General features: G+C 35.2%; 1 protein-coding gene across 1 annotated transcript; it reads left to right on the top strand.

Moving 5' to 3' along the window:
• Positions 1 to 6,510: 6,510 nt before the first annotated feature.
• On the top strand, positions 6,511 to 8,319 carry LOC148951563 (uncharacterized). Its single transcript, XM_089090332.1, has 2 exons — positions 6,511 to 6,606; positions 7,703 to 8,319. The coding sequence occupies exons 1-2, from the start codon at positions 6,550 to 6,552 to the stop codon at positions 8,081 to 8,083; spliced, it is 438 nt and encodes a 145-aa protein (XP_088946458.1). The 5' UTR covers positions 6,511 to 6,549; the 3' UTR covers positions 8,084 to 8,319.
• Positions 8,320 to 26,080: the final 17,761 nt, after the last annotated feature.

A 26,080-nucleotide genomic window follows, 5' to 3' on the forward strand; every position in this document is an offset into this window, starting at 1 on the left:
TCTCTTTTTAAAGAAAATTTACGATTGTTTTTAATTCACGCCATTATGTGTTTCGAAATTTAGTTTGTCTTTGGAAATCTCAAATTTCTTATCTTTCCATGTGTAGCCAAAGACTCAAAGGAGCAACATTATTTGCTCCACAGCTGGAGCAACATCAGTTTTTTTTCCTCCGAAAAAGGCTCCCGGACATGGAACCGGAATATTCAGATATTTTATTATTTAAAGTTTTTATTGTTGTTTTTTTTTGCTTTTGTTCCACTGCTTTATTTAAATTAAACCCGATTTTTTCTCCCTTAAATTTTTATAAATGGGAAAGCAGTCTGGTCGAAGAAATTATGTATCTTAGTTATATGCGGCAGGGACGTACACAAGGGGTGGGTAGAGGCGCTTGGGTTCTGGCCCCCAGGAAATCAAATGTTCTTGAATTACTGGGCACTAATTATTCAAATTACCACGTAGTGTTTGTTTTCATCGTTGGCCCTCCATTTTTTATTATTTTCTCCGCCACCGAGAAAATTCATCCATACGTGCTTTATATTCAGTATTCAGCTTCATTGCCAGAAGGATAGCTCTCCTCTTTTTAAGAGGCACTGCGGCACAAACGCGATCAGTTGTTCATTACAAGTACACATCGGTATATCGATATCTGGTATCGGTATACCGGCAACTGGTATCTGCATCTGGTAGTGTATATCGTTATCTGGAAAACTTGAAAATGGACTAACTTGGTCAAATTTTAGTCTTCAGATATGAAGCAAGAGTAAGTGAAAATTACGGAGTAACATTTTTATCACTTCATGAATTCGTCTTTTTGGAGCACCAAGGACAATGAAAACCAAACCTGATTTTTTGAACTGGTTAAATGGGGACTACACAGACATATTTATCTAGAAATATCAGAAAAAAACAGGAAATTGATTTTTAGTGAAAAATGCTTCCGTATGCAGTTTTAGGTTGTAATGAGCATTAAATTTAAATAAAGGAAAGAAATATGGGCGAAAAATCAGCAAAAAATAAGCTAAACACAAATGTAGTGTTGTTTATTCATTTTTGTGTTGTTTTTTTTAAATTACTTTTTGGATTGCTCTTGGGAAAAGGTACTACTGCCCTGAAAGCTTCATAATTTTTAAACAACCAAAAAAAATCCTAGAATATTGGGGTTTTCAGGCATAAATAAACTTAAGATAGGTCCAGAGTCCTTCCTAGGGTAGGTGGTGCCCATGGGAAAATTAATTAAATAACTAAAACTAAATAATTATAATTACTTAAATTATTAGATGGGAAATAATTAAAAATTAAAAGTAAAAAAGCCAAACCAAAGTGAAAAATTCGATGAAAGTGGGTAATCCCCTAGCCGCAACCCCAAGCTGTGGCACCTCAGGCAGCTGACCCAATTGCCCCCCTCCCTAGAGACGCCTCTGGACAGATCTAAGCGACAAAAAATGTTTTTATTTTGTTGTCTTTTGTACCTTAAGTACTTTAATCATGAGTGAATGCATTTGTTGTAAAAAGAGTCTTATTTCCAAACTAATCCTAAACGGAAATGTCCGATATCCATTGGCTCGCATTAAGACCCACCTTGCCCCTTGGAATTTGTCGAAATATTGTTCATAATAGGTCATTTGATAATTCTTCGCATCCCCTATTTAGAAACGAAACACATGTCTGATTGGAATTCATGGGGGAACATTATTCTTCCTTAGAATCTTCCCAAAAAAATATGAAAGGGAGGGTGGTATTAATGGTGAACATATTTGATGGAGGAATCCTATTGTTGATACCCAAATAATGAACTATTTAGAATTACATAAATGGTGCTGTAATAGACATAGGGGTGGATAGGATATCAATTCATTTCCCTTGAATTGATGTAGTTGATACCTTTTTTTAGCAGTATACTTTGTTTATACACTATGGAATGCAAAGAATGCCGCTGATCCTTCGTAGACTTGTATTGTTGTTGGACGTATCTATGTTTTGACAAAATGTGACAGGTATATAAGCCATAAAATGATTAATTGTTGCGACAATAGGTATTGACAAAGAAATAAAACGACTTACAGTTCATCGGTACATTGGGCTTAAAACTAATGCTGGTAATTTGTCTTCTGACTATGTATTTACAAGTCATGAAAAGATTGTAAGAATACACAGATGCCAATTATAATACCCTCCAAGTTTTATAGAAAGATTTATATATTGTAGGATGAGGGGGGAGGGTAAGGCTGAAGATAAATTTTGGTACTTATCAATTTAACGAAACACACTCAAATATTACGCTTCGGTTAGATCTCAGAAAACCAGTTTCATAACCACAAAGACAAATGACGGGTGATAGAATGCACTGGACTTGTATAATTTGGCATGTATATTTGGACATTAGGGGATGGGGGGTAGCTTAAGTCAGGTTAGGCTAGGGGGCGCTGTCCAAATACTTTACCCCCATTCCCCCCCCCTCCGTAATGTGCAAATATATAGCCCAAGTTATATTATTATATAAACTAAAGGTTATATGAAGGTTACATTTCATTAGGAGTAACCTAACTTCACTTCTTCGGTGTGTTTCGTTTAATTAACAAGTACCTAAATTAATATTTACGTATTTTTAGGAAATCCCCCTTGTGCCACAGTGATTGAGCTTCAGCACGGGGCCGCAGACTGTAGGCCCTCTCCTCCCTAATAAAAGGCCTTCTGTTCATATTAAGCTTTCGTTCATACAACGAAGTTGGTGATACCTTGGACATATCTACGCATTCAAGACCGTAGATTTCCTCCACTGGAATACGATAGGCACCGAAGAAGATCAAAGAACACGCTCCGTAGGACATGCGAACGTGACAGAAGAGCCCTTCAGACGATTCTCATCCCAAGGTGGAAGGACATCTATGCAGCGGCACACTCAAGGGAAGGTTCAGGAAGCCTCAGGAGAAACTAGTGTCTAAAGAAAAGTTCATATATATAGGAATCAAAATTGAGCCGAACCAACCCTTTTTTCCCTTTTGGATGAATCAAAAAAAAAAATCCATAAAATAACAGGGTTTCCAGTGATGTTCAAAGCTCTGTATTAATCATCCTGAAATAAATAATGGCATATACAAAGGCCTTTAAAGTGCCAAGAACAAGGGACAATCTGACATTTTGTATTGATTAAGGGAAAAATTACATATCAATATATGTCTCGAGAAACTGCGTAAAATTGGGAATCCAATTTTCAATGACAAAGACCTCTCCAAATATAGTTATGGAGCTTTTCATTGTAACGGCTGCCAAATAAAAAAAAGATGTGGCAGTTTTTGTGAAGGAGTATCGGGAATTGATGAGGGACGAAATTCAAGCTTACCTCTAAGAAAAAATAAAACAAAAAACAACGCTACCTAGCATCACCCAGTAAAAATACAAAGTTAATTGTAGAAAGCTAATGAAAATGTTAGTTATGTCTTTGTTTTACAGTATTTTACTTTGTTTAAATTGGTCTAGAAAACAAAGAACGAGCTTCATTTAAGGGGTACAGTAGGTGCATTTGTCCCCATTTTAAAAACTAGCCTATTTGTTGTCGAGCTGCTGGTGAATTATCCTTCGTATTATATTTCTTTAGAATTAAATGCTATCGTTATCACTACCAAGAATACTTCCTCTTACTATTTAATTATCAATAAAATGCAGTTAAACCTTTACTTATCTAAATAAGCTTAAACTCTTAATCGAAATCCAAATAAGCTGAACTTAAGCTGAACTATAAGACGGTTTTCCGCTTAGCAAGGCTGAATAATTCAGCGGAAAATGACACTAATGGCGTGAGGCACCCTTAAACTTTTATACATTTTGTTATTTTGTTTGCAATGAAAAAAATATGATGTATTAATGTTTCTCTTTATGTGACAATAAAATTACGAATAACTAAATTAAGGTTATAATAAGATACTTGTGACCAGGAATGGCAAGTAGGTCATTAGCATATATCACTATGGGCCCCTAACCATCACATGCACAACCCTGAGGAGGGAGAGGGCAGACCGGACATTCTTGCATAAATGTAGGTACAAACTGATCTTATTCAATGACACCCAAGCTAAGGGGGGGACCTCTCTGGTGGTTGACATATTTATATAAGTCTAGATAAAACTATTTAAAATTAACCTACACGCAGGCAGGAGGGGGGGGTGAAAGGTTCATACAAATGTAATTAAACAATGATAAAATTAAGCTGTATTCAAGCCAAGAGGAAGGGCACAAGATTGACACAGATTTGGTGGTCGGCACAATCGTGTAAATAATAGTAAAATAAATTGCTCATAATTAAACTGTATCCGAGCTGAGGGCCTACGGGGCTGGACGGTTGCCCTCTTGGCGGTCAAAAAAGTCACGCAAATGTAAATAAAATACAGCAGAAAATTAAACTGCGCTCAAGTAAGGGACCCGAGCTAAGGGCCTACGGGGCTGGATGGTTGCCCTCTTGGCGGTCAAAAAAGTCATGCAAATGTAAATAAATAAACAGCACAAAAATAAACGGCGCTCAAGCAAGAGAGCGTTGCCAAGGGCTAAGGGCGTACCCAGTTTAAAAAGGGGGGAGTTGGAAAAATTCATATAAATGTAAGTAGACACTTGATAAAATTTAATTATACCCAATTCTACGGAAGCGGACATCTTCGTGATGGTTGACAGGTTCGTGTAGATGTTCATCAAAATTGGGGGCAGTTGTGTCCTTGTTGGTCAACAGATTCATGTAAATGTAAAGTATCGAAGAAATAAATGTATAATGGTAAAACCGGTGTAAAATTTCACTTTATACAAATGATGTACAAATGAATGTGCAATGTCAGTTTAATATACATATACTGATATTTAGCAATCAAAATGTTAATATTATTTGATTTATTAAAGTTATAAAAGTAAAAACATTTATATTTTTCAGTAAAGTGCAAATTTTGTTCTGGCCTTGGGAAGGCATAGGGGTTTTGCGCCCAACTTATGTTAGTTTCTTTTTTCAGTAAAAGAAATTTTACAGTTTAAATTTTGTCAGTTTAATATACATATACTGATATTTAGTAATCAAAATGTTAATATTATTTGATTTATTAAAATTATAAAAGTAAAAAAATTTATATCTTTTCGGTAAAGTGCAAATTTTGTTCTGGCCTTGGGAAGACATAGGGGTTTTGCGCCCAACTTACGTTAATTTCTGCTCGTTTTGAGTTTGACTTGGTTAATTATTGTAATTTCTGTTCGATTTGGGTTTCATTTATTTATCGATGCTGATTTGTGGTAGTTTCATGCTTGGTAGATTATTGGATTTTATTTTTGTTCATTTTTTGTTTAATAGGGTTCTTTACTTTTCTTTGAAAAACTTATTTTGTGGAAAAAGCTTTTTAAATTAATCTCTTTAAAATACACATGGACTACATGGAGTTATTCCATGCTTCAATAATCGGGGCTCCGTCTCCTAGCCAGGATAGGTGGTGGGGGGGCATTTTGGCATTCCAATCATTTCACCCTTTAGTTGTCACCGGTTTTATAGCCCTCGATTCTTTTGATGAGCACCCACTCCGTCTTAGGGTTTAAACAATCAACATTTTTTGCTTTATCCAAATTGAAGCACATTGGCTTGTAATTCACCCATATAAAAATTAAGTAAAAAAACAAGCTTTTTCAAATTGAAAGTAAAGAGCGAGTTAAAACTTAAAACGAACAGAAATTATTCCGTATAAGAGGGGGGCTTGCCCTTAGTCTCTTGCTCTTTACGCTAAAGTTTTATAGAACTATCCTGCAACTATTTATAACAGATGAAGAAAAAGGCTATCACAAAACTCTCATCTGGATTTAGCCATGACTTTATTCTGAAAAAGATTCGATTCAATTAAGGGAGAAGGGGCTGTCTTTCTATGTAGAATGTCTACATGACAATTGTAACAGTGGTATCGATTGGAGAACAGGGGTCCTATCCCCCATATTTTCTGTCCCCCTAGATTCTGGAAAAAAAACTTTTCTTAGACATTTTCATTAAAAATTTCTTTTTTTTGGTACTTTTATTGGAAAATTAACAAAAGACAAATGAAAAATACACCCCTTCCCCATAGATTTTCATTAATTGACGCCGTTGATTTTGAGAGAAAAAAATATTCTTGAAAATAAAAACAGCTGAGTAGGGCCACGATGATTATCCAACACTGCCCCTTCATTCGCAACTATTCTCGATAATTTCTTAATTGTCCCTTGTCTTAAAATAAACAAAAAGTGTATCATCATCTCAATCTCTCATGCTTTTCTTGAATTTCACTAAGTAGTAATTCAATATTCACCCGCATAGGAGTCATATGGACCCTTAGTTAATGTTCCAGAGAATCGACATTTGGTGACCAGAGGATATACAAGCTAAATTTTTGGTGGGAACCTAGTAGCGTTCCCACGATCCCAAGTGTGTTCAGCACGCACCTGGCACGTACGTCACACGCGATTGTGACGTCAAGTATAGCCAACCCCTCTGTATAAGTAAGGCGGCAATTCTCAATTATGCATCAGTTTATTATAAGCTATAGATTGGGAAAGAGTATAATGGATCGTTATTGTAAAAAGGCTGTTGGTGAAGCGGTGAAGGCTTTGTCAAAGAAGGTACGAGTTGGTTCTTAGTTGTTTTATGTACCACCATTTTTTTTAATTACAAAAATAGACCACCGATAGAATTTGCATAAAAAATAATCAATTTATTATCTTAATTTTTCTTCTTCTACCTGTTTTCATCTTTTTCCAATGGTGTATATTCCTTCTCTTTTGAGGTTTTAGTGATCTTTCAAGTTTTCCACGGAAATATCAGATTGGTCCTTAGAAATTCTCTTAGAAGTATTCTTAATGGTCTAATTTTACCTAACTTTTATATTTTTTTCGTAATAGGTAAATTTCAAATATCTCACCTCTTATTTCTTGTTCTACATATAGCTAGGCCCATTTTATTTCGAATCTTCTATTCTTTCCCTTTACAACATACGGCGATAGGCCTAGTTATACCCTGTTTTGCTTTCATCAGGGGGGAATCTCCAGTATTTTTATTGGGGGGGGGGGCAAGAGGGGTTCATATCTGGAAATTCAAAAGGCATGGGATGTATACTATTTTTTCTCCACATTATTGGGGGGCAACTGCCCCCTCTCCTTTGCCACCCCCAAACGATGCTCCTGGCTTTCATTACCCTTTAGGTTATATCTATGGTGGGAGAAGGGTCGGGGGCCTGGACCCTACCTTTCTAAATGTGAAAAACTCCATAAAAATAAATACTTCAGCAATAAAGATGCATTTTAGCTTTGGTTTTTACTCGTTTCTTCTAGGCTAGGGTTATTCATTTCTATTTGGCAGGCCTATGTTGTTTCTAGCTCTATTCAGAATCTAATTCCTCTGATTATTCGGTTTTTATTTTACTTAGACTTTAGATGAAAAAAACTAGTATTCTCTCAAGGCAACCTCAAAATTGCTTAAATTTTCAAAGGGCTAAGTGAACTAGAAAAGCCACAAAGAAATAGAGTGGAATTCAGGAGTCAGAGAGAGAGAAACAAAGAAAGAGAGAGAGAGAGAGAGAGATGTAAGGTGTAAAGAGCAATAGCCCCCATTTTTTTATATCTATGTGTATGCCATTGGCATGATGCCGTCACAGTTTTGGCTACTAAAATTGTTCTGTGGTGTATTTTAGCCCTTGCTAAATATTTTGTTTCGTTACAGATCGTTAAGCCGGTCTTGACCCTGGTAAAACGCAAAAGACAGTCGAAACGATCAGCATCTCACAAGAAGCTTCAACAAAGCTGCGAAGAGGGAATAACCCAAATATGGCAACATCCAAGCGATTTTAGCAACGAGACGAATGAAAACACCGCAAACGAGTTGCTCGAAGCCCGATTGCATGAACTCATCGTTCGAGAATGTGCCGCCGTAGCTGCACAGACAGGCGCCCCCCTAAGTGTACACGTGAGTGGACATTTCACAGTAACTCCATACATTGCAGCCTTACCAGTGCCAGTTTGTATAGTTGAACCGTCGACGATTACATCTTTTCAAAAGGCAGAAGGACAAGCTAAAACTTCAAATGGTAGTGTGTGTAATTGAAACGATAAATCGTTAATCTCAAAACTGTGATAAACTTCATGACTTTTCAGTTCTTATCCCAGTTCTGTCTTTCTAAAGGGGGCGAAATTTTACTCCCTCAGTTTCGTCATGACAATCTACTATTTTTTTGTCTTCCATTAGTTCTGTGATATAAAATGTATATTTTTAGTAAAGTGAATTAGCGTGCCAACTTTGTACACTTATTTTGTATATTTATATTTTAATATAAACCTCATTTTTACTTTACTCAACTCTTTAAAGAAACAAGTTCTATAGGATTTACGTAGGGCATATTGGGAAAAAAAGTAAACCAATGGGTATCTATTAAGAGACACGCTAGAGTATCTCTTACAAGACCTCCACTTTTTTCGTCAAAGCTCTACTCTTTAATGTTCAGCAACAAGATAAATACTTCACATTAATTTGATTTTAAGCCTTTTCCCCTTTTTAAGGCAACTGTTTAAGCCTCATCAAAAAATAAAACGAAATAATGTGTGAATGTCTGGGGTAGACCATCTTCGTCACTTCTAGATGAGCAAAATAATCATTAAGATAATTCCTATTTGGTTTGACATTTCCTGTTTTTTCCTTTTTTTAGTCTATTCAAAAAATCAAGAGTTTAATTTTTTAATGTGTTTCTTAGCTATGAAGTTAGAAGAGTGGGTTTGAAATGATGCAGCTTTATCATTTTCTTCACGATCATTGTAGGTTACTGGCAAGAAGAAATAAATGAGTTCCGTATAAGACACTGATGTAATGACATCTCTACCTCCTTCCTTGTCAGGTGGATGTTTTGGTACTCTTCTATTAAACGGACTCTTTTATCTAGTGTATATGGAATGTTAAACTGTAGACGCGACAAAAAACCCGTTTTTACGGGATGATTCAAGACACCGTTGTAGAGAAATACAATGTATTAACCAAACTAGCACTATATAAAAGAGTCCGTTTAATAGAAGAGTACCGATTTTTTTAGTATATTTTTACGACGGAATGTTCTTAATATGGATTTCATCTTACTTTTAAGCTCATCGTAACAAGAGATAATTTACAATTTCGCCTAAACTTGGCCTTAAGCTTCCTTCCCTTTTTAAGGCAACGGTTTAAGCCTCACCAAAGAGATAAAAGGAAATACTGTGTAGATGTCCTGAGAAGACCATCTTTGAAACTGTATGAGGCTGTGACTTTCTGGTGAGCTTAACTTAGAATGGCTTAGGAAAATAATCATTGAAGATAAATCCTGTTAGATTTGACCAAATGTCTTAGTTTTTCTTCCATTTTAAGCCTATTCAAAAATATCACAGTATTATTTTTTCATGGATTTTCTAGGTTCGAAATGATGCAGTCTTATTATTTTCTTGACGAGTTCCAGGTAAGGCGCTGATGTCGTAGTGACATCTCTTCCATCTTATTTTTAAATAAAGTCTTTTACTTCAAGATGATCGGAGCATCGGAATTTTTTTTTTTTTTTTTTTGAAAAGAAATGAAATGTTTCGTTGCACAAGACACTTCTCCGTATAAATCCTTTTTATAGTAAGATGCCGTAGACTGTACTGAAGACTGGAAAATGTAAAAAGCGCAAATTTGGGATTGTAAAAAGACAAATCAGAAAATATAATTGTCCAGCATCATTCGTTTCAATAATCGCAATTATATTCACAATTTTGGTAGTAGAATGTATGTACCAACCATATTTAATTGGATGCGCGCACGCAGAACAAGAAGGACTTGGGGCAGGGGCGTAATTTGCTATGGTGCAGGGGGGCAACTGCCCCTCCCAGAACTCATTTCCCGCCAGACCTCAGTTTGCCCCCCCCAGCTGAAATTTAGTTTCTTCAAATATCTTGTCAAAAATAAGGTAAGCCTGCATAATTTAAGCATCAACAGAAACTGATCAGTTTTCTTTAGCATATAAAGCATCTTTATAGTGCTCTTATAGTACTTTCACGGTACCAAATGGCTCATTTTCAGTAGTTACTGTCAGTTTCCCTTGATTTGGGAAAATTGGCACCAACTTTGCCCCCCTCTTGTCAGGATTTTGACGAAATTACGCCACTGATTTGGGGCCCCGTTCCCAAATTTATTTTTCCGCTTTTTCTGTATTTTTATATGATATGATCGTTTTGACACATGACACATTTGACAAATTCCCTCTCCCCTTAGTGAGGGTCACCAGAATAGAATTTCATCCGTAATAAGGTCATTTTCATTGTCTGACAACAAAGGGGCTTTCGTTTATCATATATTTGTTTTTTTGCTGTTGCGACTATGAAACTAATATAATTTATCACTCAAAAGTTTACAAAAACTCCTTGATTAAAAAGACGTATTTTACGCCAGAAAAAAAATACGCCAGCTTTATAACTAGGAATTATTTCGAAGTAGGTTCTAAGACCACACTGGCTATGCATGACATAAATAATCTCTTAGACCGCATTTTTTTTCCATCTATATTTAGAATAAAATAAAGATATTGAAAATAGACCAAAATGATAAAAAGACGGTGAACCTAGAAAGAAAACAAGGAAAAAGAACATAGTTTATAGAATTATAACCAAAATCTGAGTATTTCGATTTCACATTCAGAAGCGTTTATCAACAGGGAAAGCGAGACAAAAATAAGAAGGTAGAGACGTCCGTATGTCAAGCCGAAATAGTCGGACTTTTTATTAGTCGGATTACTATCTGCATAAAATAGTTTTTTTTTCCAAGTTTACCGTCTTTTATGCGTTATTTGTTTAATACTTTTCCGTAATCACTCCGTTATCCGTAACACTTTTATCCGTTTTTAACATTTTTCTTCCATTATAATTTATTTTTCATTGTCTGACAACAAAGGGGCTTTCGTTTTATTCTATTTTTTTCTGTTGCGACTATAAAACTAATATAATCTATCACTCAAAAGTTTACAAAACTCCTTGATTTTGATGCAATCTTTAATGCAATTCGAAGTTTAATTTTATAATACTCCTCTGTATAAACAAAGGTACCAAAATAGGTCTCGGAAAATATATTCCCATCTCCCCCCCCTCCATTTAAAGACTGAATATATGCAAAGGCTTGTAATTTTTAGTCGGTGTACGTTTTCTCTACTGGCAAAGTTTTATATCGTGTGAAACAATGCGATTTTTTCTGAGAAGCAAAAAGTTTTTTGAAACCTTTTCCTCTTCCATGGAAATATTTTTTTTTGGCTTGCCTACCCCTCCTAAATTTTATGTACTTCCCCATAGAGGTAAATGCAAATTTGCAACAGAAAAATCACTTGTGGAATGTATTAGATGTTGCCGTACATCAGGGACTTAATTCTTTTTCATTGTCCATTTTTAATGTCAAATTCAGGTAAATATTAAAAAACCTGTAAATTGTATGATAATTACAGTAAATTGTTAGGGTTCGTAAGCATGAGATTAGAGGGAACCAGACTCTGCCTCTCCCACTCCGTCCTTATTTGCCTCTTCTTTAATTGTGTAAAAAAAAATAAGAAGGGGATATAAAAGATGCTTAAACAAAAAGGAACAAATATATTCTTCTGCTTATTGCTTAAAAATAAAATATATTTTCATGGATTTTTGTAAAACCATTGTTTTGTTTTAAAGTATTTGTGTTTACATTTTTATTTGCAAAAAAACAAAACAGTTTTAACGTTTCTTATTCATTCCTATTCTCTTTCAAGTCTTAAAAGTGTCTCATTCAAATGCTCACTGATCTTTGTGGAATCCTACTCCTATGCAAGGAATCTTCAGTACATCAAACCATGTTTCAACGTTTTACGTTTGGTTATAGCCCTAAGACATATCGGCTGTGCACTTCATCCCTGATTTAAGAAAACTCAAGGAAACTACTCCCTGGTCTAAGAAAACTAACCCTCCAAGACTCCCCCCCCCCTCTCAGACGACAGTATACCCCCCAGCCAAAATTTAGTTTCTTCAAAAATCTTGTCAAAACTAAGATAAGTCTGCATAATTCATGCATCCACAGAAAAGGGGTCAATTTCCTTTAGTATATCTTTACCTTTATGGTAGCATATGGCTCATTTTTCAGTTTTCACTGCCATTTTCACTTGATTTGGAAAAATTGGCTCCAACTTTGCCCCCCTCTCAGGATTTTTACGAAATTACGCCGCTGTTGTGGAACACAGTCAGGGGCCGGTAACAGAAGGGGTGTACCAAAGAATTAGACTTCGCAAAAACGCTGATTCCCTGAGGGAAAACGGACCGAAATGGAATGAAAGTGGGATATTTCACCAAACAATTAGTTTTTTATAAAGCAAAATTTCACTCCCCTGGAAAATTAATTTGTTCCTTTCAAAAGCATATCTGTAAAAGTTCTTGGTTGGTAAAATTTTAAAGCAAATAACTTGCCAGAAAAATATCATATTTATTTTGAAGCTCTTAAAATGTAATGTTATGTCTATACTTGGTCTTATCCCAGGAGGGGTCATAGCCAACCCTTTCCCTTCCATATGGGAGCCCTTATATCTCCCTCAGCATGTGTACCTATGATCGTAATGATCACCCCCTTTTTATTTTGTTCCTTGTGTTTAACAGGTGGCAAGATATGTGAATCATCTACATTGCTACCTCAAGAAAACTATTTCACTTGCAGGTGGTTTGATGGCTTGTTACAAGACTGAGTCACCTTTTGAGTGAAATTTAATTTTGTATATCCAGTGGTTGAGTAACTTAAAGCTGAGTCAACCTTTCCTGTTGCTTTTTGTGTGGTGGGATTCATAGAATCATAATAAATATTTTCTATTTTCCAATTTGCACTTTCATAGAACAATAATTCAGGTTTTTGTTGTGAACTTAAATCAGGATATACGGGGTATATGGCCGCTTTTCAGGTTCTCAGGGCAAGGCCGTATACAGGGTGATTGCCAGTTTTGAATCCCATCCCCCCAAACTATTGCCTAAATAATAAAAACGTAACGAAAATGCATATAAACAAGTTTTGCTGCATTTTTAAAAGTGTTTTTTTTTGTAAATCCCCCCTACCCCCCAAAAAAAATTATGCCTCCCCCCTTCACGATTAAAACACTGGATACACCCTTGTCTAGGGGCAACCCTTAAAATATATGACATGTTTTAGCGAATTTTAAATCTTGCAAGTATCCTTTTTCAAACATATATTTAAAAAAACAAAGTTTTTCTGATGGAAGTAAAGAGCGAAGTTGGAACTTAAAACGAAGAAAAATTATTCCTTCACTGTCAGATCGACATACTAACCTCAAGTAACTGACTCCTGGTATTCCTTACACTATATAATTTTGAAAAACCAGCACTTTACTGAAAATAAAAAACCCAAGCATAAACAGGGTATCGTCATGTGAGCAGAAAAGAGGCTTAAAGTAGCCTGCAGAAAATAAACAAATCATTTCTAAGGCTTTCAGTTGTCTTTCACTGATTATGATATCGACAACTTTGTTGGATCCTTAAATTGAACTCTTTAAAAAAAGAGGTCTTAATTAGGCTGCAGAAAATAAGCAACTAATTTCTAAGGCTTTCAGTAAAGGCCGTATCCAGAGGGCACTAAGGGTTTGACCCCCCCCCCCACAAAAGTTTTGTCCGATACGTAAAACGTAACGGAAGTGAACATTAAGAAATGCCTGATGCGTTTTTTTAATTTTTTGGAAAACTCCCGAAAAAATCCATTTTTAACCCCCCCCCCTCCGTAAAAAGATCCTGGATACGACCCTTCTTTCAATTGTCTCACAAGTCATGATATCAACAACTTGGTTTTATTTCCTACTTTTCTTAAATTTTCACACAAAATATCTCCAAACCGTCATACAGATAAGAATTCCGAGGAACATATTATCACCAGTATCTTTCAGAATCTGCAGTAAAAAAATTCATTATAAATTTCCTAATTTATTTACATCGCATTTTTGGCAATATTAGCTTCACTCATTGTTTAGATTTAGTTTAGAACATTTTTTTAAACGCAAATACATATACAATCAGGCATACTTAAACGCTGCAAATTAAGCGAAAATGAAAACGAAATTCAAAAATGAAAACAAAATAAGCAAAAATGAAAAAAAATTATAACTATTCCCCTTAAAAATTAAATTTTTAGATTTATTTTGATTTTCCTGTATTCAATAAACAAATTGTTTTTTTTTCTTCTTTTTTTCTTTTTTAAGGTGGTTAGTTATATTTTCACCCTATTCTGGCCAAGATTGGTTTTGTATTATCAAATGGCAGAAATTTGCACTTTGATATGGCGCGAACATTTTTGCTACTATAAAAGGGCTCTAGATATTGTTTATTTTCGTTCGAATAAGCCCACTCCTGATGTTATAAGAGCATTGGTTCTAAAAGACAACCCCTAAGAAAAAAAAGACATCAGTGCCCATATAAAATCGTGATTTTCCTTACTGTTCAAACTGGTAGGGGAGGGGGGGAGGGGACTGTAAACCTCTAGGTTTTTGACAACAGGGATTTGAATGGTGTATTTTTATTTCGATTCGACGTCATTTTCATAAATGATGATAAGTTATAATACTTTATCATACAATTATTATATAATTATTATTATAGTCTACATATAATATTATAATTATGCATATAATTATCTAAATTGGAATTATAATTATATATAATTATATATAAATACAATTATAATTATATTAACTATACGTATACATATAATTATCATATAATTATTATTTTCATTATGATAAATTTTCAAATATTGCTTTCCGTAATTAGAAATTATTGTTCATTTTATTCCGAATTAAAATTAATATTTCCAAAATACTGTTGCTTGAAACTATTGGTCACTGGACAGTCTCCTTAAAAAGTCATTTTTTGAAATTTCGGCCAGTATGGGCCGCGGTTAGCTCTTTACTAGCTTTTACTGCAACCTGGATGAACAGAAGCCAAGTCCCGACATTATTGTGCTCGGATGACCATTAAGAAATGCTGCAGAAATATGATATTTTTAACCTTTGAACATTAGCTTTAGCGCCACATCATTTGCAACATATGTGCTGCAGATGACTGGTCAAAAGAAAAACATAATGTCCTAAACAGAGACACTGGTCCTAAAGCCATTCTGAGGAGAACAACCTTTAGAATTAAAAAAAAAATTAAAAAATTGAATATTAAAAAAAACTATTTTGGAACTCATTTACATTATGCATTGGCATGCATGAAGCGAGAGGATTTATCCTACTTTTTTCCGGAAAAAGGGAAAAAGACTCGTTTAGTGAATTTTAATTACAGAGGAACAGAGATTGTATTTGTAAAAATTTTATGACTTCAACACTTTTCTCTCTTTTTACCGGCTGTAAAAAGAGCCAATAAGGTGTTTTTGTGCTTTTACTAGCGCAAAACTTGACATTGCATTAACTGGTAAACACAATGACAGATAAAAAAAAAGGTCAGGTCATCCAGCTTCCCTTTGCAGAAACACATGGTAAAAAGAAACACTGGTACACTGGTTTACCAGAAACACTGGTAAAAAGAACACTAGAAACACTGGTTTACCAGAAACACTGGTAAAAAGAAACACATAATGTCCGAAAAAGAGAAACTGGTTCTAAAACCATTCTGGGGAGAATCACGTTTAGAAGTTCCCCGGGTTTAAAAAAAAAAAAAAAAAAAAAACTATTTTGGAACTTTTTATATTATGCATCGTTGTACACGAAACAAAAGGGCTTATCTTATTTTTCTTGGGAAAAAAGGGAGAAAGACTCATTTAGTCAGTTTTAATCATAGAGAAACAGAAACTGTACTTATAAAATTTTATGTTTCGAACACTTCCCTCTTTTTACCGGCTTAATATTCCATACAAAAGAACCAATCAGGTTTTTTCGTGCTTGTAATGGTTCAGAATTTGACATTTACAAATTAAAGAGAGCTGAATGGGTGTGATTTAAATAAAACAGTGGAACAAAATATAATTTTTATTTAAATTATACCCTTTCTTCTCTCTTTAATTAGTAAATAGAAAAGTGTTGTAGTCCAAGAAATTATTTGAATTTGACATTGTAACAACTGGTAAAAACAACGACAGATAAAAAAAAGAGTCAAATCATTTGGCTTCCCTTTCTGATATACGGCTAAGCAGTAATGTGATTGACTTGCAAAAATGCGACACAAAAACAAACCCCAGATAGCAGACTTTACAAAACGGAATCATACGACAGTAGACCCTGTCCACTTGTTTCCTTTGCCGAGGCATATTTACTATTTAAGAATTGGTGGGATTGTCCCCATCAATTCTCAATCAGCTATGTTTGAGCAAAAAATGTTTCAATAATTTTTACTAAAAAAGGACAAAAAAATTGTATATGCTTTGTACCAAATCGGAGCCACATATTCCAAAATTTTACAGATTAGCAAGGCCGTATCCAGGGGGGGGGGGGGTACCCGGTTTGACCCCCCCCCCCCGAAATTTTTGACCGAGTCAAAAATAAGTAGAAAATTAGTAAAACCTAGGTAAAAATCAGTAAAATTAGTCGAAAACTGAGTCAAAAATTAGTAACCCCCCCCCCCCGAAAAAAAATCCTGGATCCGCCCTTGCAGATTAGTTCCATAGATGGTTTCTTTTCAATCTATTTGGTTTTAGCCAAAAAAAATTTGTTCTAATATAAAATTGTGAAAATACTAGATACGCTCGTTTTGAGCTAAACTAGTTCATCTCACAGGAAGTGGAACTAGACAACTTTACTGAGCTTTAAAATAAAACATTGACGTGTAATACTTTACGATGTTATGTTTGAGGAAAAAATGTTTTAATAATTTTTACTAAAAAAGGACAATTTTTTTATGTGCTTTATACCAAATCGGAGCCACATAATTCCAAAATTTTGAAGACTAGTTTCATAGATGTTTTCTTTTTAATTTATTTAATTTTAGCAAAAAAATTCAAACTTAATTTTTGTTCTCATATAAAATTATGAAAATACTAGATGCGCTCATTTTGAGCTCAACTAGTTCAGTTCACAGGGAGTGGAACTAGACAACTTTACTGAGCTTTAAAATAAAACATTGACGGATAACCTGCTGGTTTTGGCAGATACATAAGGAGGGGACTTAGGGCTCAAGCCTCCCCCAGGATTCTTAGTTGTTTTTTTGTTTTCTTGTATTCTTCATACAATTCATTAAAAAAAAATTCAAAGTTGGCTCCCAAAGATCAGCCCTCATCAAGACACAATCCTGTTGGCGTCTCGGTCGGATTACTGCATTTTGAATTCAGTCAGTACTCAAATAAATGAGTGGTATAATTCCAAAAAATATTGTTGCGTGCGAGGGAATTCCTTTGGGAATTCGGTTTCCGAGAAGAGGAGGCGTTCGAAAACGCACATCGTAAAAAAGCAAATCGTACAGAAAATATAAGAAATGACTTAAAATCTTCAGATTTCAGAGGGAAGACACGGGCCAAAATATTCTTCCTTCCCCTCCGTTGTATGGGAGTGAATGGGATCAAATTTGATGCCATTCACGAATGAAGCACTGACCTTGACATTTCTCATAGTAAAAAAAAAACATATTTTCTACAAGTCAATGAAAAATACCCTTGGCTTTTCTAAAGCGAAAAAGAAAGTTTTGACGACGAATAGATTGAAAAATAAACAAGGTTAAAGATGAAACTACACCGCTAGAATTTGGGGCTTCACTTTAATACTTAAGTACTACCTATGGACAGGAGCGTAGAAATGAAAAACCGAAAATGAGCCATATAGCCCCATAACGGCAAAAATATAGCCTACTAAAGAAAGTTTATTTGCTTCTGTGGATGCTTGAATTGTGTACACGTATCTTAGTTATGACAGGAATTTTGAAGATGCTAAATTGTAGATGGGGGGGGGGGTGGCAAACTGGGGTCCGGGGCAGTTTATTCACTCTTGTCTATGAACACAAATCTTTCCTGAAATTTCTGATCATATAAAATTTGTACCTCTTTTCAGGCAATATCCCTTCGTTTGGAATATTTTTTTAAATTTTCAGTCTTCAAAGGAGTATTAACACTCTTCCCCCCCCCCCAAAAAAAAATCTTGCATTCGTGCCTGATTTATTTCTTCACGAACTTGCAAGCAGGACGGGTATTAAAACAGGAAAAACAAATAAGCATATAGTTTTGCCTTAAAGCAGTCAATGTAATTCCCCACATTTATTTCAAAATATTTAATAATGAATTTGCATGCGCAGAGGAGAGGAAGTAGCATCAGGGATTTGACTTTCCACGGAAGCGTTTAAGTTACCATAACAGCTTGGTAGCAAGACCTTCTTTCAGGTTGGCTCGCATTCTTTTACCGACCTCATGGGTATTTCTTACGACGGAAACAGTCATCTGGACAACGCAGTAAAAGGTTACTACGCTTCTCTTTCATCCTTTTCCCACGATTACTTCCACCATCCACATCCCTCCCTGTTTTTGTTGTTTGGCCCTAAGTTTTTCTTTTCATTAGATTTTTGGTTTTTGGAAAATAATTATATCCACCGGCTTCGATTACTTTATCCCCTCCATTTCTACATTTTATTGAAGGTTTATATTTGAAAAACGAAAATAAAGTAGAGAAGGGTTGGTGATTGCAGAAAATCTAATATGGAAATTTCTAAAAGTAGTTTTCTCTTTCATAAAAAGTAAATTTTTCATCATAATATAAAAGTTTCTAAACCATACTCCATCATATTAGTAAATTCAAAATTTTCAAATATTATGAAATCTCTGGAATTTAAGATAATTTTTCTATTGTTGGCTTTCTAATTTCAATTTTTTCAAACTAACCTTTAGATAGAAAAAAAAGTCAAAAGGAAAATTACTTTGGTATTGACAGGGGGCGGATACCGAGTTAATATAGTTTCTTTTTTATTTTTTTAATTATTTTGGGGGGGGGGGCAACTGATAAAACTTGGCTTCCCCATCATTATTTTTCGCCCTTCTGACCCTGCAGTAAGTGCAAGTTTCGATCTTATAGGGGGGGGCGTGCCCCAAAAACTACCCCCTGGATCTGCGCATGGTCATTGAATGCTAAAGTTTTTTGTTTTTGTTTTTCATTATCTCCATACTAGAACACACTTCAAAATAGCATGCATCATCAAACACAAGAAAAACTTCATTGTTCTTTATTTTTTCAGAAAGATGATTTATGAGGTGAGTCGACTTGGCAGCTGAGCCACTCAAATATACCCTGTTATTAACTCTTTTTGAAAGTTATTCCGACAAAATTCTACTTTAAAATTTATTTTTCAGTACATTGCTAATCCGTTTTACTACATTTTGATTATGAGTGAAATATGGAACAAGTTAATTAGAAGTTCGTCATGGTTGCCCCAGTTGGAGCAACCTAGCAAAGAACTAACTATGGCATTGTAAACAAAAATCTAAAAAAAGGTGTTTTAGACAAATTGTCTAGTAAAAAAAATGTCATTTGTGCCTGATTTAGGAATGGCATTTGTTGTTTGGGTTAATTTCGATTAGTCTCAATAGTAAATTGTTATTTTCAAAATCAGTGTCAAGAATAAAGAATTCTGATAAAGTTTTCCAAGACTCTCTTGTTAGAACACTTTCCACCGTGAATTATAATGCAAAGATTGCTGTGACCAAGACGATGGTAGACTAAAGTTAAAACCAGCACCAAGTGTCGGTTCTGTCCATTGTTTATTTATAGAGTAAATGGAATTGACAACTGAGCCATGCATCTGTACCAGAGTTCTTGAGTCATTTAATATGAGTCATGAGTCAATGAGTCATTTCGTTCTCCCGACAAATGACTTTTGATTCCCTTTTGACTCCCATCTGCATCACTGCATTTTGACTAATAACTATTTTGGGTACTGTTTTGCTTAATGGTGCACAACGCTATAGACTCTATCAAGGAAACTAGTCAAACGGGAGAGACATATAATCGATTATACTGGTTTATAAAACTCAATTGGACGATATGATTGCTCACTAGGGGGGTGGAGGGTAAAGCGCGGAATATATTAAGTACCTAACCTAATTAACCTAACCTAGGTACCTTTTTCCCCCACTAAACCCCAAAAAACAACAGTTTAAATATTATAAATTCAATGAGAAACCAGCCTTTGCGATCGATAGCAATTACCCTCTTTACGGGTCTCCATGCTCTATTGCTATTAAATAAAAAAAACAAGTTTTTTTTTAACTGAACGTAAGGAACGACGTTAAAACTTAAAACGAACTTAAAACGAGTGAGGTGTTGAGGAGGGGACAGCCCCTCATTATGAAAGGGGCTGTCCCCTCCTCAACACCTCACTCTTTACACTAAAGTTTTTCATTAAAAAAAAGAGTTGTGACAAAGTCAAACCTCTGTGTAGAGTCTATTTCGGTGTGTACCATTAAGCAAAACAGTACCCTATTTTGACCTTTTACTTTTTACTGCTCTTTTTTGCAGCATTTTGACTGAATAATAAAATGCTGAAGTAAAAACTTATGATTCAATCAAACAGTTCATGGTAATAGCTGCAAGTTAGGAGCCACTCCTAATAGTAATTAAATAAAAAAACAAGTTTTTTAAACTGAAAGTAAGGAGCGACATTAAAACTTAAAACGAACGAAAATTATTCCGTATATGAAAGGGACTGTCCCCTCCTCAACGCCTTGCTCTTCAAGCTAAAGCTTTTTATTGTTTTAAAAAATACAGTTGTGAGACAGAGTCAAACTTTAGCGTAAAGAGCGAGGCGTTGCGGAGGGGACAGTCCCTTTCATATACGGAATAATTTCTGTTCGTTTTAAGTTTTAATGTCGCTCCTTACTTTCAGTTTAAAAAACTTGTTTTTCTATTTAATTTTTGAACGTTTTTGAATAAATGCAGGTTTTGGATCTTGGCTCACCGTACATGAATAATTAAAACAAAATTTTCATATTAATTTACTTTTATTTAGTTAAATGGCTTTCTCGAAACTTGTTTAATTTTATTTACGAACGTTTTTATTAGTAATAAATATACGTAACTTACGAATTAACTTACGTAACGAACTTCTATATTCATATATTTTTAATACGTTTATTAGGGGGGTTACCCCCTACTCAATACCTTGCTTTTCAAGCGAAAGTTCAAATTTTGTTCCAATTCTTTAGAAATGACCGCTTAATCACAAAGGCCGTTAATTAGATTAAATAGCTCTTATGAAAGTACTAAAAAATCTTTGGCTTAAAGAGCGAGGCATTGACTACGGGGTGAACCCAATTATATATGTAATATTTTCTGTTCGTTTAAAGTTTCGATGTTGCAGTTGAAATACTTGTTTTTTTTATATTAAATTTCTGATCTTTTTTTAAATAATGCTGGGAAGTCCGGCGTCCCCTTCATAGCAATGCACCTTCCCCCATGAAAACTTCCTTCATGGAAAGATCCTCCCACATAACCCCTGACCCACCCACCCCTCCCCCCACTACCAGGAAAAATCTCCCCTGAAAACGTCAGTATGCTTCCCAATAACCAAGGCTATATGTTAACACTAGGTAAGGTTCATAACTTTCAGCCATCCTTTCGGGAACTGCGGAGGATTAAGTCATCCTTAAAGACCAAATTATCATCTGTTCAGTCCGGTTCAAAAAATATCTATCTCATCATTTTGATCGGGTGAATTAGGGAAAAAAATGAGCGTGGGAGGGGGCCTAGTTGCCCTCCATTTTTTTGGTCACTTAAAAGGGGCACTAGAACTTTCAATTTCCATTCTAATGAGCCCTCCCACAATATTCTAGGACAACTGGGTCGATACGATCACCCATGGGAAAAAAAACAAAACAAAAAAACAAACAAACAAATAAACACGCACCCGTGATCTTTCTTCTGGCAAAAAATGCAAAATTCCACATTTTTATAGATAGGAGCTTGAAACCTCTACAGTAGGGTTCTCTGATACGCGGAATATAATGGTGTGATTTCCATTAAGGTTCTATAACTTTTATGGGGTCTTTCCCCCTTTTTTCAAAAATCAGCCAAATTTTCTCAGGCGGGTCGCTCCTTACTTACAGTTCGTTACCACGAACTGTTTGATGAAAACCCTAAAAAAGGATTATTGCCTTTCTTATGATGATTCCTAATATATGAAATTCATTAAGTTTAAAATCACTCAAACAAAGTTACGACCCTAAGAAAATTTATCAAGTTTTAGAAAAAGGAAAAACACAGTCCCGAGGAGGAGATTTTTCTTGATGAAAAATCACATGATCAAACCCAGCATATAAAAAACCCTAGGAAAGAGGTTTCATTCCTCGATCTATAAAAATACCAATTTTTGCATCTTTTTTTTCCAGAAGACAGGTCTTGGACGCGTGCTTATTGGTTTATTTTTCTCTGTTTCTTCGATGTAGTCATTTCAAGTCAATGGTCCTTAGGTTTCAGGAGAGTGCTCATTCAAACAGAGATTGCAATTTATAGTGCCTTTGTGAGTAGCGAACGAGATCATGCCACATCAGAGTGGCATTTTCTGCCAGTTTCTGACGCACAACAACGATTTCAGCCCACAAAAGGCTTGAAGCCTCAAAAACCCATTTTTAGGCACAAACCTTCTAAGCTCCATTGATATTAACTTTCTTGAAATTTCATTAGTAGAAGCAAAGAGGGAGGGAGAAGCTTGTGATTTCTCCTTACCTCCTTTCATTCTGAGGAATATTTATCGACTAGGTCTAGTAATATGAATACCAAGTGGCAACAGGTCCCGCCTTATGTTGCAGAACTGTTTTCGCTGTAACATAAAAGATTAAATTCAAGATCTTTTCAGTTTGCAGACCCTTTAAAGGTAAATATTGTTTTTGCTTCATTCTTGCCTTTTCTCTCAAAACAACAGCCTATAAAGTTAACTGCGTATTGTTTCAAACTAAGGGAGTTATAAAACTGCGTTACAAGTTACAACTTGAGCGACATAACATTTATTTAACCCAAGTTTTAAGGTCAGTATGTGCATTTTTTGAGCGGCAAATTCCATCATGGCCGCGATAAATTAGATATCTATCCGGGAAGTGAGTAATCTTACATTCTACTTCTCCAAATGTAAAACACTGACCAGAAACATAAAAGGTATGCAAGTCTTGCGCTACCCACCTGCCATTCTTCCCACGGTTGATGCGGGCATCAGCTTTAGCGCACGTTGCGGAATTTGGCAGTGTCATCCGCCCAAGCAAAGCTTGGACTTGACGTTCTCACGGTTTGCATAGTTTCTCGAAAGCACCTGCGGGCCATTAATAGAAAATATTGTAAAGACAGTCCACTCTTTCCATCTAATCGTGGGTGGTGCTCATTTGCACAATTTTGAAGAGCTCTTCAATTTAATTCAGTTATTGTATTTTTTTTATTCATATGGCGAAGTAACTACATATACAGTCACTTACGCAGGAATTTATCCTGGATGGGGTATAAATCTATTGATCCCCCCCTTCCCAGAAAAAGGAGGCAATTTAGGAGAAAATGACAGGACTTGATAAATCGTAAAAAAAAGCATAAGATAGATACGATACAATACACTTATTAGATATTGCCACGCTCTAATATGCAGCAGCGGGCAATGAACTGAGAAAAACCTGTAAAATGGTTGTATGCGTCGTATTTCGTTGTCCAGATCCATACCTGCACAGGCGGAGGAGTCCTGTTTAAAATTGGTCTGTAAAACTATAAGTTTTGAAAATACCAAACACCTTTTTGTCTGTTTTCTACCTCCTCTTCATGTAGAAATCCTACGAAGACTTTGAATAAATGCGAGATCTTCCGTTGAGTGATGTCAATGAACACGTTCATCCCTCAGATGTTGTGGGGAATTCGTCCCCACTTTCCCCTTACAATGAAGCCTAGGAATAGAGCTTTCCTGTTCTATTTGACCCGATTCATGGATGACCACCCTCTTCCCCCCAGAAAAACTTTCAGCTTTCCCGCTCACAAAAAAAATTATGCCATCACCCATGCCCTGGTAGAGAGTTAAACAGTTTTGCAGCTGTCTTTTATTATTTTTGGTAATATTCTTTTAAGTACACAAAGACTAAAAGACTTTTTGTTATTCGTATCGGTTTTAAACAATAAAATTTGTGGTTCGTTTTGAAGGTGAATTAATTACCAGAACATTTGTATTCATAATTATTCTCAAATACCTATGGGTATATATCTGCTATTTAATATAATTACTAAATAATACATATTATATTACATAATGCACAAATATTATAAAATATAATAATTATCATATTTATTACACTAAAAAAAATATTAATAGATACAGGATTATAGCAACAAATTCATTATAGGCTCACATTTATATATTTTATAAAGTCTATAAAATGATTGAAGCAAAAACCTCGGCGATGTTAGAAAGTGGACATGGTTGGCTACTCGAAAACTACTATGATTATATCGATAAACTGAGTAATTCTTTCAGAATTAACAATGCTAAGTATGTACGCAGGGGGTTGGATTTTCGCGCCTGGGTCCTCAAAACCACAAAGATTTTTACGACTCTTTCGTATTGTCATGCAATTTGCCTGTTTTTGCAGTTTTAGAATACGCCCCTTTCCCTCTGAAATAGTCTCCTTTCACTCTGCTAGTCCTAGTTGAGTGGTTTAGTGCACTAGATTTAGGATCCTTTGTCCGAGAGGGCGTGGGTTCAAATCCTAGTGTACCAAATTATTTGGTTTGGAACAGGGGTCAGTGAAGTGGCTCTAAAAGGTCAGCCAGATTTGACCCAGCTCTAAATGGGTACCTGGAGAAATCTGGGGAAGGTAAACAGGAAGGGTGTGCGAAAGCACAGATTGGCTGGCCCCATTCCCCCATTGCACTTCCTGGCTGAAGTGCCTTGAGACGGAGATCAGCACCACCGGTTTGGACCTTAAGGGTCTGGTGCCGAATCCTTTATCTTTTTTTTACCTTTACCTTTCCCTCTGATAAAGTGTATCTCGTCCAAAACAAGTTCTTACGTTTCATCGCTGTCACGCTTCAAGGTCGTATCTTAAATTTTCAAGCTTTTGAGATGATTGCCAAAACCACTTACTAAGTTGTTCTCAAGGGCAGGCAGTGATGGTTCTGGCCTCTCTTGTGCCCGATGTAAAATCTTGATTAGCGCCCTCTGCTTCCCACAAAGCGAAATTTTAATAAAATTTTCGTTTATTGAGAAAACTATTTTCAATTGATTAATTAATTAATAATTTATATTTTAATTATTTTTTAGTTTATTATTTAAATTAATTAATCATAATTAATTATTTGAACTTAATTGTTTTAATTTTCCAATTTTTTAAATAATTAATTAATAATTTATTAAATTATTTTCATTTATTAAGTGCACCCTCTACTTTATTTTAATAAAAATAAAATCTCAAAAATTACAGAATGGTTATGATGTATTAGAGGTAATAAATTGGTTAATTACCAATTAATTCGTAAAAAAAAGGTAACGAAATAAATAGAAAAGAACTGTTTTTCAACTTTAGCAATTGAGATAAACAAGCTCATGAAAAGGGTCTTGAACTTACTCACCTATCCAATTACCTAGGATAAACAGTATAACCAAACAGTTAACCAAATCGAAATGTCCAAACCCATACAATGTTATCATTAATAAATGTACGGCGTTGAAAAATTACAAGCAAAAGCACCTTGAATCAATTTTCTCCCCTGAAATTTCTGTGCCTGGGGCAAGTGCCCCCTTTATCTCTCCCACAAAACCACCTCTGAGGGCAGGGTAAATCCGGGCAATATGTTTTCAATCACATTTGGATCTCCTGGTCTATATTCACCTGACGACCCTCCATTTGAGAACAGCTTAGCATATTGCTTGTGGTAATTATCTCAGAATTGTGAAAATACCAGATACAACCTTCAGCCAGGGCAGTGAAGTCAGTTATGTATTGCAACCGACTTCGACTGCAGGTATTTCCAATATGCCGCTTTCGACTCCATTCAGAATAAATTTACTAAATTTATCTTATAAATTTATCTTACTCTACGACTTTCACTCCACAAACCAATTTTAAAGCTTCCTTTGTCCAGATTCTATAAGTCGTAACCAACTTCGACTTTAACTCCGACTCCGG

Source organism: Artemia sp. Qi Xiang Cuo, chromosome 6 (genome assembly GCF_049724085.1).
Source record: "Artemia sp. Qi Xiang Cuo chromosome 6, ASM4972408v1, whole genome shotgun sequence".
NCBI classification, from domain to species: Eukaryota; Metazoa; Arthropoda; class Branchiopoda; order Anostraca; family Artemiidae; genus Artemia; species Artemia sp. Qi Xiang Cuo.